Below are 16,153 nucleotides of genomic sequence, written 5' to 3'. Positions count from 1 at the left end.
CTATATTGTACATAGACCTAAACTGCCACGCTGGTGTTTACAGTCGTGTTGTTCATGTAAAACATGACTTTTCAATGACTCTGAGAATTTCATCCAAAGATGTCTACTGCTTCACTGACTTGAATAAGATTTGTTTTATTGTTTATGATGACAGTGTGTGTTTTACAGATGTGTATAATTCTAATCAAAAGTTGCTTTAGCTGCATAAGCTTGTGTTTAATTTTTCATATGCTTTTCAGTAATCATTGATGTACATAAAGCTGTTTGAAATTATTTGAATTGAAATGGGAAAGTATTTTCTTGCTATTTATGCATATTTAAATGAATGAGCCTTGGCTATATTTTGCAAATCTGTTTTATAAAGACACTAAATGTTGACTCTGCCCGGCGAGATGTTTTATTCAAAATGCATCAGATCCACTTCCACCGCCAAATGAAAAACTCTGACACAAAGAAATACACATTTCATAACATTTTTAAAAGTTAAAAGCTAAATGGAAAGGGCGCAGATAGCAGTCGGTTTACCACTAATGACAAAAGCCAGGTTTACAAAGTCAATAAGAATAGTTTCAACCGAGTCCTTTTGAGCTTGAGCCAAATACAGCGTAACTTGTTTTGTTTTAATGCTCAAATAAACAACTTAAATTAAAGAAACAGAACGTAACACATAAAGGAAACTTGTTCATCTGCTTAGGGAGACCAAATAACTACTAAAGCAGATACTTTCGAAAATGATCTTATGCTGCACTTATGTATTGTACAGTATCTTAACACAAAGGTACATTAAGTGCTGTGCGTTTTTATGCCCTGACCTCTAGTGGAAATAAGTGATATTACATATTGTTTGAATACTTCTGCATTGTGTTATAATGCACCTACAGCCGTATATGTTACTGAGCAGTGTGAATCAACACGTACATTTTCATATTTTAAGTTAATATTCTCCTTATGTGGTATTTACTGTTTCCAATCAATATTGTTTTCCCCCATGTGACCTCCAGAGGGCAGTGCAAACTTGTAGCCACGTTGTCTATATCTGTTACATTCGCACTTAACCTCTTACCACGAGCCTAAACCGAATACATTCTGTCCTCTTTGGCTATTATGGAGGCCTGTGTAACATCTCATTTGAAAGCTAAGACCCACAAAACTGATCTTTTTCCCTGTGTTGTTACTGTGTTGTGTCACCTTTTTTATGTTATTATGTTATATTATGTTATATATATATATTTGTGTTGAGTTTCTGTAATTTTTTTTGTTGAGTTTTTGTCACATTTTTGTTAAATTTTTGTCACATTTTTGTTAAATTTTTGTCAAATTTTTGTTGAATTTTTGTCACATTTTTGTTAAGCTTTTGTCACTTTTTTGTTGCATTTACATACTTGTTTTCTTTTTCTAATTTTTTGTGGCTGTTTTGGTGCTTTTTTCCCAAGAAGCTTTTTGATTAGGGTAAAGCCAAACTGGAAAAAATGGCATCCGGTCAGGTGGGAGTTAAGAGGTTAAAGCAGACTGTCTCAAAGGGAATCTAACCTAATGTAGCACAACTTGGATAAAACATAAAGACTGTCTTACCAACAGTCATTAATGTATCATTCAGGGCTTTTCTAGACGGCCTCAATCTCGGTGCACTTGTTTCACATTTCAATGAAAATAAACCGTGAATGAAGAACAGAGAGACATTCGGCAAACTGTCAGAGGAAGTGAATCCACATAAGTGAGGACTTGGAGAACAGCGTCATGCTATATGTGGAATAGTCTTAACAATCGACTGTTATTTTTAACAGTTCATTTATAACATTATAGATGTATGGTTATGACTATCCCAATACTTATTTTTTAAGGTTGCCATATACTGCAGTAAATACTCTTTCTTATAGCCGGCATTTCCTTTTCCTTAGTTTGTGTGTTTCTGTGTATATACCATTTTATGCAGTCAGTTTATTAATTTGCAATCACTGTCATAATCTAATCGTTGTACGCTCTCAGTCGTACAAGAGTTGTTCATCTTCAATGAAGGTTCTTGAGTCATCTTCTGTACTCTGCAGTTTAAAGGGATATTTAAGGATTTATCACATAGGGCCTCATTTCCTATCCAGAGTGTTGCTGATTCCTGGAGATTGTTTTGTTTGTTTAATTCATGTAGTCCTTATATTTGAAGAGTTTAGTGGTGCTAGGCTAGTGCATGTCTATGGTAACTAGTAGCCTGCATTAAAAACCTCTTCAAAATCATGGGGTCGTCCTCCAAACGATGCCATATCTGATTTGTAGAAAGCTCCTTTGTGAATTCCACGTGTAGTAATGCGGCCGCAGGTAAACAAACTACTGTAGATCCGGTAACCTGGCATATCACTCCGCCGCTGCGTAGCTTACAACCATAAAGCTGATGCTGCTGAAATATAAGTTCTTTTAAAGGCAAAATGGTTATATTTTTAAAATTATTCAGTCAACACAGACATTTATATGGGTTGTCTGGTGTTATAAGTGATTTGCCTCAGGTGCACTGTGCTTGGGTCAGACTGTTTTTAATGCAGGCTACTAGTTACCATAAACATGCCCTAGCCTAGCACCACTAAACTCTTCAAATACAAGGACTGCATGAATTAAAAATAAAAATAATGTCGCCAGAAATCAACAACACTCTGGATAACTAGGAACTGAGGCCCTATGTCAAAAATCCTGAAAAATCCCTTTAAGTTTAGGACGTTTCGCCTCTCACCCGAAAGGCTTCTTCAGCAACACTAGTCCGTTATCTTAGCTGGAAACTTTAGTGTCGCTACAGAGCACAGAACATGAGTCAAGAACCTTCATTGAAGATGTCATCACCATTTCCACTTTACACAGATGAGGTGTTTCTCCTTTAAGATTGATTTAAGTTGTGCTGTTCTCAACAGTTGGAAAGCTCTCCCCGCTGAACTGTGGCGCACATGTTTGTTTGAGGCTTCCTGCGATCGACTTCCTGCAGCCCATGCTCTCTTCTGTCTCTCTGCCTCTGTGGCCATGCTCCAAACTAAGGCATAAACATTGGGGCTTGTTGAGACTGTGTGTCTAAATGAGTGTGTCTGTTGCATTTTTAATGGGACATCCTCTGAGGAAACGACATGACAATGCCCCCACACAAAGCAACCCGGCAGTGGAGCGCGGGGAGAGCTGGACGGGACGCACTCTGATGTTCTCTGTGGGGATTCACGGAGCCATTAGGAAACGCCTCTGAGACAAAGGGCCTTGAAAAAGTAGCAGCTATTCGGTGGTCGGCTCACAAACACTAGAACAATGTGTGACATAACTGGAGCTCTTGGAATTCTTCGGACAAATGATTGATGTGGGAAGAGTGTGGACGAGAAGGGGTGAGGATTGGAGGTGATGATCAAAAAAATGGGGAGCTAACAATCTTTGAAACACAGGATGGACAAGGAACCTTTCTGTGTAGAGTTTGCATGTTCTCCCTGTGTCTGTGTAGGTTTCCTCCAGGTAGGGGAGACCGGGGCTATTTGTCACACTTTTTTTTTCAAGAGTTCGCTGCTCATCAACAAAATATCCCACAAGAGTCAGAGCAGCCTTAAATGAAAGCTTGAACCCTTGACTTGAAGTCGACCTCGCTCTCTTTTTTCATCATATTGAGATAAATAGTTATTAAGCGTCAGAGACAACCAAATCAAATGTGCCCCATGTGCAGGGCAAGTTGTCTGGGGTTGGTTGTCACTATTGTTTTTAATGGAGTTTTTTATGTTCACTTGAAAGTTGATAAACCTTTGTAACTTTTTTGCTTTTTGAGATAAATAGACAATATATGTTTTAAAACAGTTGCAAAGCCAGATCTGTTCATGACACTCATCTGAACGAACATCTTCATCTTTTTGAAAAATGCTCTAAGGTGTAAGATTCACAAATTCACAAAAAATGACCCAAACATACGGCCTCGATAAAAGCTAATGTTCAAATAAAGAGTCAGAAAAAAATGTCCCATTATGTTATTCCCCATGTGACAAATGACCCCTCAGTTTTTGTGACAAATAGCCCCGAATGTCCACTTTACCAACAATGTCAGCTAGCTAACAAACGGCTTTAGCATGTTAGCGCTAAAACGGCGCAACTCAAAGCTAACATCTCTGTCTTTCAGATCAGTGTCTTTTGTTTAAGGCACTAACTAAAGGAAAGCTCTCATTAAAAAAAATAACCCAAACATTAAAGTTTGGATAAAAGCATAAAAACAATTCAAATGTGTCTTCAGTCCAAATGAGAACATTATTATTGGAAGAGAAGAGGATACACATAATTATATATCAATACCAGCGCCCTCTAGTGTGACTATACTAAAAAGCAATCTGACAAATTACCCCGTGTGATAAATAGCCCCGGTCTCCGTTACCCCGGTTTCCCCTACCACTAAAAACATGCACAATAGGCCAGGATGAATGTGCGGGGTCACAGATGTGTGCAGTTGCGACAGCGCTTCTGTCAGTCTCCCCCAGGGGGAACTGAAGCTGCTAAGACAGCTTACCACCACCGGAAATGCTCTCACACTCTGTGACTATGTCTGTGAAAGGAGCTCTTCTTCTTCTTTGCATGATAGTTCTTTAAACTGTGTTAAGAAAGCAAAGCCACCAATTAATAAAGCACCCAGAAGTGCATCAAGATAATTAAACCAATTCACATTATTTTTCTTTTATATTTTACTTAGTACAGTTTACATCTTTGTGCTTGAGGTCTGTAGGGTATTCTATATAACAGGAGCCCATTAAGATAAGATAAGATACGATAAGAGAAGCCTTTATTGATCTCACAATGGAGAAATTCACTTGTTACATTCAGCTCTCAAGATAGACAGGAAATGTGCAAAAAAATGAAATAGTAAATAGATGTATCTTATATACAATGACTACCAGAAAAGTAAAAACAGCCAAAAATAAAATAACCTGACTATAATAAAAAATGTCAGTATTAGCAGTGCAGGTTAAACTGCCCTCAACCTGGAAAGCCTGGATAGTATCAGATCTGCTACACACCTTCAACAATCAGTGGCTCTGTAATGGTTTCCTGCATGCGTCACACACATTACTGCATCACATACATTACTACCACAAAAGTGGTCTTATTGATTGTATGGAGGTTGTTTATCACTTTCACCCTATACGCTAAAAGAGCCGAGGAGCAGCAGTAGCTCAGCTGGTTGAGTATTCGCCCAGTGATCCAAAGTTGCCAGTGCAATTCCCGCTCTTAACAGTCTGTGTGCCCTCATGTTTATAGCGGAGTAGTTCCTTGAAAAGCACCTTCAGTGTCCAGTGTTAGCGCGCAGGACAAAAGTGGCCATAGAAGGCATGAGTAACAGAACCAATGTCACACATTATGATGTTTTAATTGTAGTGAAGCTTAAATATTCGACTGGACTGAGTTAGTGAGCTGAGGTGTTTTTATGTTGCTTTCTTCGCTAAGTGCACTTTTTTAAACACAGGAACCAATACTTTTTTTCATTGACCATAAGTAAACCATATGTATAAACCTAAACCATTAAAGGGATATTTCAGGATTTTTCACATAGAGCCTCATTTCCTAGTTATCCATAGTATTGTTGATTTCTGGAGATGTTTATATATTTAATTCATGCAGTCCTTATATTTGAAGAGTTTAGTGGTGCTAGGCTAGTGCATGTCTATGGTAACTAGTAGCCTGGATTAAAAACCTCTTCAAAATCATGGGGTCATCCTCCAAACGTTGCCATATCTGATTTGTAGAAAGCTCCTTTGTGAATTCCACGTGAAGTAATGCGGCCGCAGGTAAACAAACTACTGTAGATCCGGTAACTGAGCAGATCACTCCACCGCTGCGTAGCTACAACCAGGAAGCAAAAATAAGTTCTTTTAAATGCAAAATGGTTGTATTTTAAAAAATTATTCAGTCAACAGAGACATTTATATGGGTATGTCTGGTGTGATTTGCCTCTGGTGCACTGTGCTTGGGTCAGACTGTTTTTAATGCAGGGTACTAGCTACCATAGACATGCACTAGCCTAGCACCACTAAACTCTTCAAATATAAGGACTGCATGAATTAAAAATGCATATATATCTCCAGAAATCAACAACACTCTGGATAACTAGGAAATGAGGCCCTATGTCAAAAATCCTGAAATATATTTATTTAAAACAGTAACTTAGTGTGCAGTAATTGGACTTAAGTTCTACACCTGATAAAGATACGTAAAAAATAGTAACAGCACAATCTCTTAATTGATTAACTTGGAAATGAATGTAGAATATGACCCTCATCCTAGTGATATAAATGGGGCGTGAGACCTTTGTTCTGGACGGAAAAGACTCCAGACTTCTTAATGACAGTAAAGCTGTCCATTCAGCAGTAACTCAAGAATTGGTCAATGACAGCTGCACATCAATATGAGCTGCTCTTAGTACAGGGGATATAATGGCCAGGAGAGATGCACAGGCATTACTGATAAATGCACCAATGCTATACACTTACACTAACTGTCTGCAAGGACAAAGAGGAAGGAAATGACCTCACACACACCCTCTATGTGGCTCAATATACTCTGGTGTATGCAGAGTAGGAAAAAAAGAGACAATTGTTGGTTAAAATACTGTAAGAGAGTATTTCACAGAACTCTGGCGCACTTTCAGGGAAATCTGCATATTTTCGTGCAGCTCGTCACCCTGATTTGCACTAATGCTCATGGAGCAAATGAAGGACTTCATTAAAAGTCACTGTGACAATATCTATTGTGATTTTTGTTGGTTCATTTTCTATTCTAATTTTCATTTCGTGTTAGCCGTTAGCTTCAAGACAAATTTTGGATGGAAATACTTGGCTGCCATTGGCTCAAGGTCCTACCTCAATAAACACAGACATTTCCTGCAATCAAGTATTTACATCCACCGTAAAGTTTTTAACACGTAGCCGCTGACTTCCCATCAGCATCTCACCGCCCGTGATGATTTTCTTTAAGTATTTGTTTATTTGTGCAATAAAATAAATGTAAAGAACTATAAAAGCTTTCTAAATTGCACTAAAATCCAACATACATAAACACATTAAGAGCTTCTCGGTGGCTCACCTGGTTCTGCGAGGGGGGGGCATATGCCTGAATGATGCAAAGGGGGTTCCCAGGTCCACACAATCTCTCAACATCTGTCTCCATCTCTGAAATAAACACAGAAAGTAACAACAACATACTATCCTCAGACATGAACATAAGCAAAAGTTGACACAACTTCCCTAAAAAGCAAAGATATAAAGGCTACCGTATATGACAGGGCCAATTTTCTTCACCGTCAAAAGACCCAAGGGCCGCACCCTCCAATTGTCGCCCGAAGTAAAGATAAGATAATCCTTTTTAGATTTTTAGAAAGCATCACTTTCTACAAATGCCAGCGTTGAACCTCATATATGGGTGCTCAGAAATGTTTACGGGATTGACAGTATTTTTCACATTTCTCGAGAACTTTAACCTCTTGACCTCGACTTGAACCAAATTAGCGAGGGTGAAACACAACAAAAAGTGGAGGAAAAAAAGTGGCAAAAACGTGCCGGAACAGCAACAACCCAATGATAAAAAAAGAGCAACAGCAACCCAATAACAAAGTGACAACAACACAGCTATGGTAAAGAGTGATGAAAACCCAACAAAAAAGATGAGAACGTGACCAAAACGCTTTAATTTTTAAATAAAAACGCTGCGATGAGGCGTTACACTGGCCAAGCTTCTTAAGTCGAGGAGCTTTTAGATTTAGGTAAAGCCGAACTGGACAAAATGCACTGGGTGAAAGAGGGGGGTAAGAGGTTTTTGAACAGGCATTCTCTAATTTGGGTAGTAATATTCCTCAAAATCATCTTGAGGGCCAGATGTTTCATGAGGGAGGGCCCAATTTGGTCCCCGGGCCTGACGTTGCCTACCCCTGGTATATGATATGATATATTCCGATTTACAGCCTAAAACAAAAATGTCTTGCCAATTTAAGTTTTGTCTGAAATTAAAAGTAACTCATTAATATAGTATAGTAAATGCAGACATACTTTTGGAGGTGTGAATCTGACATTTTAGCTGTTCAAATCATCATATTATTATTATAAAAAACTATAGAATTATTCACAAAAATGAATCCCTAAATAAACATGAGTGAATAGCTGAAAGAGGAACGGAGCTAATAACACGGGTGTAAAAGACACGTATGTCTGTGTGGGCAGACGGGCAGCTCCACCTAGACAAAACTTTACCACCGCTTGAATTATTCCCCGCTAAAGTTTGGGAGACCGTGTTCTGTAAAACTGCTTGCAAAGACTGCCATGCCAGGAAACACTGTCACCACAAAATCCACAGAGCAGGAGGGACCGAAGCCCAGACTCAGAAATGTTAAATTAAAGACATGCTTTCTGTGTAATTGTACACACTGTGTGGTGTGCTCATGAGCGAGTCTCCTGCTCAATAATGAGGGGTTGAGGGCTTAAACTTAGGCAGAGTCATGGATACAGCCACACACGTCATTCTGCCTGTAACGGAAAAAGGCAGTGCTTAGTTTATCCAGATCATGTAATATTAGCTCAGTATTAAAGCAGCACTACCTCAGTTACTACCATGAAATCTGTAGGCAGTTGAGTAAAATGTAGCTCTCACAGGCCCTCAACACATCCCGATTGTTCACTTAAAGGAGCTATATCATGCTATTTTAGCCATTCCAAAGTAAAGTATAGGCATTTATATGATATATTGTACCTCTACCATTATGGAGCACTAATTTTTGTGATAAATATAAGTGTTTTCTGGAGGTATTTTTCAAACCCGGAAGACAAAACACTTCGATTCAGTTAACTCCGCCCCCTCTCTCCGCACATACAACTTTACCGTAATATAAATAAACAACAATAAGTGAAGTTACTTCACGATGCAGTTATACGGAGTTGACATCTGCAACACAGCTTCATAAATGGCTAACACACATGCTAATATGCTAACACACATGCTAACATGCGCTTGGATTGACTCACCGCTCTGGTCCATCGCTGTTTACATTATGGGACTCGCGTTGGTTATAAAAGTTAATCCACTTTGGTTCTGGCGAAGGTTCACCAAACATCCATCAGAGACAGTCACAGAAAAACACTATTTTGGTGAAAGTCGCTGAATCCCGGAGAAAAAAAACAACTTCTGAGAGAGTGGCCTCTTCTTGAAAAAGGTTGAATAAACTTCCGTTCCGTAAGCATAGAATTAAGACATTACATTACAGACGTCGAGCACTTCTGTTCCACTGTTACGACACAACTGAACACTCAGTCGTTCACCAGGAGAGGGAGGAGCAGCTGCTCAGAGAGCAGGATTCAGGAGGATTACTGAGAGCTGCGTGAATGAAGCCGCAAACCACTCTGGGGGTGTTTTTGATAAGGAAATAGCATAACAACATGGCTAAAAGCTCCAAAAAGTCGATTTTGCATGATATAGGACCTTTAAGTCAGTTAGCAGGACGCCTCAGTGGATGTTCATAGCGAGTTGAGGGCGGACCGCTATGCTAACACTGTGCTAATGTAGCCTCCGAATGATCCTTATTTGTGCTGGAGGGAAATGAAAAGCATGCCAAAAGAAGTTTACGCTAGGATTTCTTTCCTGATCAATAAGCACGCTCCGACATTTAGTTACACAATAATCTTTTTCATTAATGTCTGCTTTAATATTACACCGAATATAAAACAAACTTTATTCCACTCCTTGAAAAGAAATCAGGCGCAGAGCCTTTAAGGTAAGTGCATTGTTGTTAAGTAATAATGATTTTTTTTTATAATGCAAGTCCATTGTCAATGAATAATTGATACGGCCACACTACAGAGAGGAGATTAATTGAACATACATTTCTGCAGTCTTCATAAAGCTGTATTTTCTTGTCTTGGTTAAAAAAAGGAAAGAGAGTGGCCTGTTGTGAGTAGCAACAAAGTTGGTGGAAAGTTCTCTGGAGCAACAACAGCTTTAAAGTCCAGTATGAGGCATTGACAGTAGATTAACAGTATGAAGGGGTGACACTCCTTTCTAATGAAGGGGTTCTATGTGTACTCATACTTCCTTGTAACTCATGGAAGCAGCACACGCACATACAGCACCGGCCAAAGGTTTGGAAACATTTTTTACAAACCAGCCTTCCTTATTTTCAACACTATTTACATTGTCTGATTCTCACCGAGGACATTAAACTATGAATGAGGATTATGTAGGAAGCAAAATATGGTGGCACCCTTCATTCTTGGCATTTTCTTGATGAGATTCTTAAGGTCGTCACCTGGAATGGTTTTCAACAGTCTGTGAAGTCAAGAGACCATTCCTTGTGACGACATCATGAAGCCCACTGAGAAAATGTGGGCAAAGCAGTCATCAAGGCAAAAGGCCTATTTTACCTTTTCGTTTACAACATAAGTCCCTATATGTTCATTCATAAATTAATGCTTAATGTCCATGAGAATTTACAATGTTTTGAACGTCTACAAAATGGTGAAATGAGGTCACCAAAGGACTTCATTCACACTCTTGTATCAAAGCTGAAGAAAGAGTTTCCATCCATCTTTTACATTCGAGTGAGGGTGGTCTTTGCTGTTCTTCGTCTGTCTCTGAATACACCCAGGCAGGCACAGGCCTCTCTAACCAAATATTATAGGTTTGGACTTGCTGACTGTTTCACTTTTGGCCCAAGTTTATGTAAATGCAGATGCTGGTTCCACATCACTGTAGTTTTTCCAACTGTGGTCCTTTCTGCTCGGCCAGCTGCCTTTATGTGGACTGTCTGGGACCGGCCCCAACTTTCTGAGAGTCCAGAATGCTTTCCTCAAAGATTCTCCACACAGCAAAACTGGGAGAGAATAGGAATTATGGCTGTGACAATGGGACAATGCCAGGCCATAGCCATTTACTCAGCCACACTTCAATAGCGGACCCCTCAGTCTTTAAGGGGTCCGCTCCATCACGGGCCTGTGTTTAAAGAACAGCACACAATAGAATACTGTTTCAATGTTGCTTCATAACATCTATTTAAAATCGCACCATTCGGACTCACTCCTTATGACCTGCCCTTCCCATCCTTCCTGCCTGAGCTCACCACAGAACAAAAGATTGACCTGCCATCATCCGTCATGTTGACCTTGCCCAACTTTTGACTCCATGATAAATATAAAATATGGTTCATGGCATGTAGTTGTGTTGCAAGCTTATTTTAACATACTTTTTGAGCTTTCATTTTCCCCTATTTTCCACCCTGTCCTGTCTGTCTGGGTGTGTCTGAAGTGTAATTGTATATTGTTTCATTCACACATACTCAAGAATATTAGAGCTAAAATTGGATCTACTGGAAAAAATGCTTTTTGTTTTGCAAAAAGGCAATTGTTTTTTTGCACAGGAATCAGAGCAGCATTGTTTTTACTTATGTCTGAATGTACATAGTCTTTCATTTAAATAATAATGAATGAATGTATGACAGAATATGGTGCACATGTGGAAGGTGAAATAGTCCCTTTATGATTATGTTGTAATACAATAATTTGAGCCGCTGTGTTAAAGGCACACTGCGAAACATTTTGGACTCTAGTGTTGCAGTCAGTACAAAACATGCTCCCAATGACCAGCTCCACACAGAAAATGATATTTTTGCAGCGGGTAATCAAAGGATGGATTTGGACGAGGACCTAACCTGTTTAAATCTCAAATTCTGCAGCCTTTAGTCACATCCCCATGGAGACGAGCTGGAGACGTACCCACTCCTGGTAAAGTTACAGTCACGTTTTAGGAGAGCTGAGCCTCTCACAGTAAAAGCACGTTTGTTTGTACATTTATATTTATGAGGTATTTTTCAATGACGAAAATATCTGTCATGTGGGTGAAGGCACATCCACTAAAGCTAATGTGCTGGATCAAAATGATACTAGTGAAGAGAAAATAATAAAAGATTTGCACAACTATTACCTCCCAGCTCTTTAATACAGCAAGAAAATATCTGTCATAAAACATACTTGTAGATCAATTTTATTTATCGGGTAAAATTCTACGAGGTGTGGCTTTAAGCACAGGATAGGTATTTATTCACCTTATTTCAGAAGCAGTCACTACACGAAAACATTGGGCATTTTACACAAATCAATCGACTAAACAGGTGCACTTTTCCCCTCGTTCTCCGTTTAAATGAACGGGCTTCGTGCTCGACCGGAAGTGTCAGGACAAGGAAAAAAAGAGTCAAAAGTGGGCGGAATAAGGTGAATATAGATTTTTTAAATAGCCTATATGATGCACACAATACACTACTTTGTAAATAAATAAAAATAACACATGAAGTACTGTACCATCGCAAACACACATCCATGCAGGTTTGCTTGGTCGCTGGCCAGTTTTTGTACGACTAAAAAGATTGAGCGCGCGCTGAGCCCATAGAATCCCTACGTTGGCCCAAACTTAAAGGGGGGGTATTATGCATAATGGACTTTTTCAAGCTTTACATCATGTTATTAAGTCATTCCCTCATTAAAACATGTCTGAAGTCTTGCCTTGGCACATTCACAAAAACTCTGATGGCAGCCATTTTAGGGATAGCTTTGCCTGAGTCCTCCTAACCCACCTCCTGGAGACGCCTCCGAGCTTTCGTCACCAGCCGAGTAACCAACCACTGCTCCTCAGCAGAACCCCCTCCCCACTGATGCCACAGACAGCGTGTGGAGGGGGCGTGTCAGAAAGGGTCAGAGGTTCTTAAAGAGACAGAGGCCTATTTCAAGACTTTCACTACAGCCATTTTGAGAGAGCAATTTTATACAAGACAGTTATTCTAATTTACTGCATTTACAGACCAGCAGAGGGTTTTGTCATCATCGTAGTGTGATATAGACTGGTGCTATGTGACTGAAAAAAGCATAATACTAATCTTTAAGCTTTGCTTTGTCTAAAATAATTTAGTTTCTCACAGTGGTGAAATCATGGACCTAGGTGCCCAGGGAGCCATTTGATTTTTTCAGTGAAACATTTAGGCTAAGCTAACCTGGCTAATGCCAGACTGCTGTGTGGAATCATTTCCAACTGCACAGTGAACATCAGTTGTGATTTTAGTCTGGCTAAGGCTAAGCTACAATGACCAGCACGCCCTGGATCTAAAAGGACATTTTGACGCATTTTGAGTTAAATTCAGATTGATCGTCAAAATATATTGTGTATTGTAATAGTAGGCAGTTATAAGTTGTTTGGTGCAGTCTCTCAAAAACCTCTCGGGACCATCGATGACGTTCAGGGCCCCATATGAGGCAGGGGGTCTCAGTGGGCTGTTAATGGGTGAAAGACTGAGGCCAAAGTCATTTTCATTATTGTCTTTTTGCAGTCATACACAAATACACTTCAAATTGTTCAGAACTCTACCCACAATTAGCGAGGCGAACGCCAGCAATGCATCTTCAAAACATGTACCGGACTTTGACTGATCCATTCACAGTTAACAAATATAATCCCAAACGTCAACGTGAGTCGTTCTTCGTTGAACTCTGTGCAGATGAGTGCATTTTACTCACTGCGTAAGAGCAGACGGTCCCGCTCCTTGTCCTGGCCCGGGAGGAGGAGGAGGAGGATGAGGATGAGGGGGGTGTAGCTTCAGCATGAGCACCCGCGGGTCTACTGAGCTCACACCGCACAGATCCGCCCAAAGATGAGACGAGCAGCGGCTTCCTCGGCTGTGCGCTTTGGCCGGCTGCATCTCGCACGTTCACGTCACTGACAACAGGATTATATTGTTTAAAATGTGAAGTCTGCGTTTTCCCGCGCGCCTCAGGCTGTTCGGACATGTGGAGAGTATTTTGGAAGCACCCCATGGTAAGTTTTTGATCTTTCTTTAGCTTTGTGAGAAATCATTCACTAATATGCTCATCATTTGCTTAGTTCAAATACTGTTCCTATAGGGCAGCTTTGTAAGAGTTTGAGAAAGTGAAAGTGGTGGATGAGGGAGATTTTCATTAACTCTGTTTTTAATAATATATAAAAGGCTTTAAAAGTTTGGAATAGGATAAAGCCTACTCTACGTACTGTATATGCCAGACTACACAAGACTATACCTCGGTTTTAAGAACAATTAATATTTTTAGTTTTGGTTCCCTATCACTCGACTGCTGAAAGTCTAATGCATTCATTTCCTTTGTAGTTGACCTAAGCCGGTGACACCACCACTTGGCGCCATCTTCAGCATCTGACCCCCAGTGGGCAAGATGATCAACCCTCAAATCTACCTTCACTACAACTACACTGGAAAGCTCAACCATCGGTCCAAAGTGGGCACCAACCCCGGCTCCGTACACGTACAAACTGTTATTTTCCTGGTTATATGCTGCTTCATTGTCTTGGAGAACCTCACCGTGCTGGTGGCCATATGGAGAAACCACCGCTTCCACAACCGCATGTACTTTTTCATTGGTAACCTGGCGTTGTGTGACCTTCTCGCCGGGGTGGCTTACCTGGTCAACCTGCTGCTTTCTGGGGACAGGACGCTCCAACTTTCCCCTGTTCTCTGGTTCATCCGAGAGGGCAGCATGTTTGTCGCACTCGGAGCGTCCATCTTCAGTCTCCTGGCTATTGCGATTGAGAGACACCTGACGATGATCAAAATGAGGCCGTACGACGCCAACAAAAACTACAGAGTGTTCCTGCTCATCGGGGCCTGTTGGTTGATCGCTATATCTCTTGGCACTCTTCCGATTATGGGCTGGAACTGCCTGGACAACCTGCCAGATTGCTCTACAGTGCTGCCCCTGTATACAAAGAAGTATGTTGCATTCTGCATAACTGTTTTCATGGTTTTGCTTCTCGCCGTGTCTATACTATATGCAAGGATCTACATATTAGTTAAATCAAGCAGTCGGAAAGTGAACAAGCACAGCAACAGTGAGCATGCCATGTCCTTACTCAGAACTGTCATCATTGTTGTGGGTGTCTTTATTGCTTGCTGGACGCCAATATTTGTCTTGCTGTTAGTGGATGTTGCTTGTGAACAGCGATGGAAGTGCCCCATACTCTACAAAGCAGAATGGTTCATTGCTGTAGCTGTGATCAATTCCGCCATGAATCCCATCATTTACATGTTGGCCAGCCGAGAGATGAGGAGGGCCTTCCTGGGCTTGGTGTGTGGGTTTTGCTTCAATATGAAGTCGTCTGCGAACGGGACCAGGGCAAAGAAGTCCTTAGAACCGAGTCGGAGCAGAAGCAAGTCGTGGAGCAGCCAGAGTAACCCTAATCAGGGCCAGCCAGCTGGTACGGGGCCCTCAGTGCTGGACCAGGAGGAGGCCAGTCAGGTCCATAGTCAGGTGACTGTAGTCACTGGAGGGGCAGCCGTTAAATCCTGAAAGACTGGCCAGATGCGTACATCATTATGTACATCAGCAAAAACTGGAATCAACTGCAGGACCATTAATATTGGAGTTAATTCAGAATATAATATTGATCTGCATGTTTATTTATACCAATGTAAGCCAATGAGTAGTTCTTAGAGAGAACTGATGCATTATCCATTTGACTTTTGATCACAACTACAGGCAAAAGCTGTGATTAAAACTACAGTTTTGTAATTATAAATACCGTAACTGTAACTAGTTACTTCATAGCTTGTTGCAACTCCTCATTAATCAAGAACGTTCTTAACATTACAGCTATTAAATATTTGCAAATATGGATTTGAATCTGCTGTTCATGTGTAACAGCACACAGCCATTCACTGTCAACAAGTAATGAAATGATGCCACCTGCTGGTCAATGGCAGGAACGGTGTCTTAGTAAAACAGATCAGGCGATATTGCTGCCGGTGCTTCAGAAAGGGTATAATGCATGAGGCATGAGCATTATTAAATATATAAATACGCCTGCTCAGCACCTATAGAGCAGAACACACAGGGTGAACAACTCAGACAGCTACATTTCAGTAGTGTTAGTAGTATCACTAGTGCCACTCTTAGTACACCCGTAACTATCATTATGGGTGTACTAAGAGTGATACTTTATTTCTTCAATTATACTTAAAAAATCCCATGCATGCATTTAACTGCAATTACTTGAGCATATTTTAATTAACAAAATAACTTTTTAAATTCTTCAATATGGACACTGCACTCAGATGGTCACAAGTCAAATCAGATGAAGAGATTGTGTGAGAATCTTCGGCAGT

The 16,153-nt window shown here is 40.4% G+C and overlaps 1 protein-coding gene across 1 annotated transcript; it reads left to right on the top strand.

Annotated features, from left to right (window-relative positions):
• Positions 1–14,169: 14,169 nt before the first annotated feature.
• s1pr3b (sphingosine-1-phosphate receptor 3b) lies at positions 14,170–15,919 on the top strand. Its single transcript, XM_079551473.1, has one exon. It carries the CDS (start codon positions 14,208–14,210, stop codon positions 15,336–15,338), a length of 1,131 nt encoding a protein of 376 aa, XP_079407599.1. The 5' UTR covers positions 14,170–14,207; the 3' UTR covers positions 15,339–15,919.
• The last annotated feature ends 234 nt before the right edge of the window (positions 15,920–16,153 follow it).

Source organism: Gobius niger (genome assembly GCF_951799975.1).
Source record: "Gobius niger genome assembly, chromosome: 2".
Lineage (NCBI taxonomy): Eukaryota > Metazoa > Chordata > Actinopteri > Gobiiformes > Gobiidae > Gobius > Gobius niger.
Note: the sequence above shows the minus strand (reverse complement) of the source record. Positions and strands in the feature narration are given on the sequence as shown.

Coding starts and splice junctions, on each gene's coding strand:
- s1pr3b (XM_079551473.1), top strand. CDS start 14,208: ATGATCAACCCTCAAATCTACCTTCACTACAACTACACTGGAAAGCTC.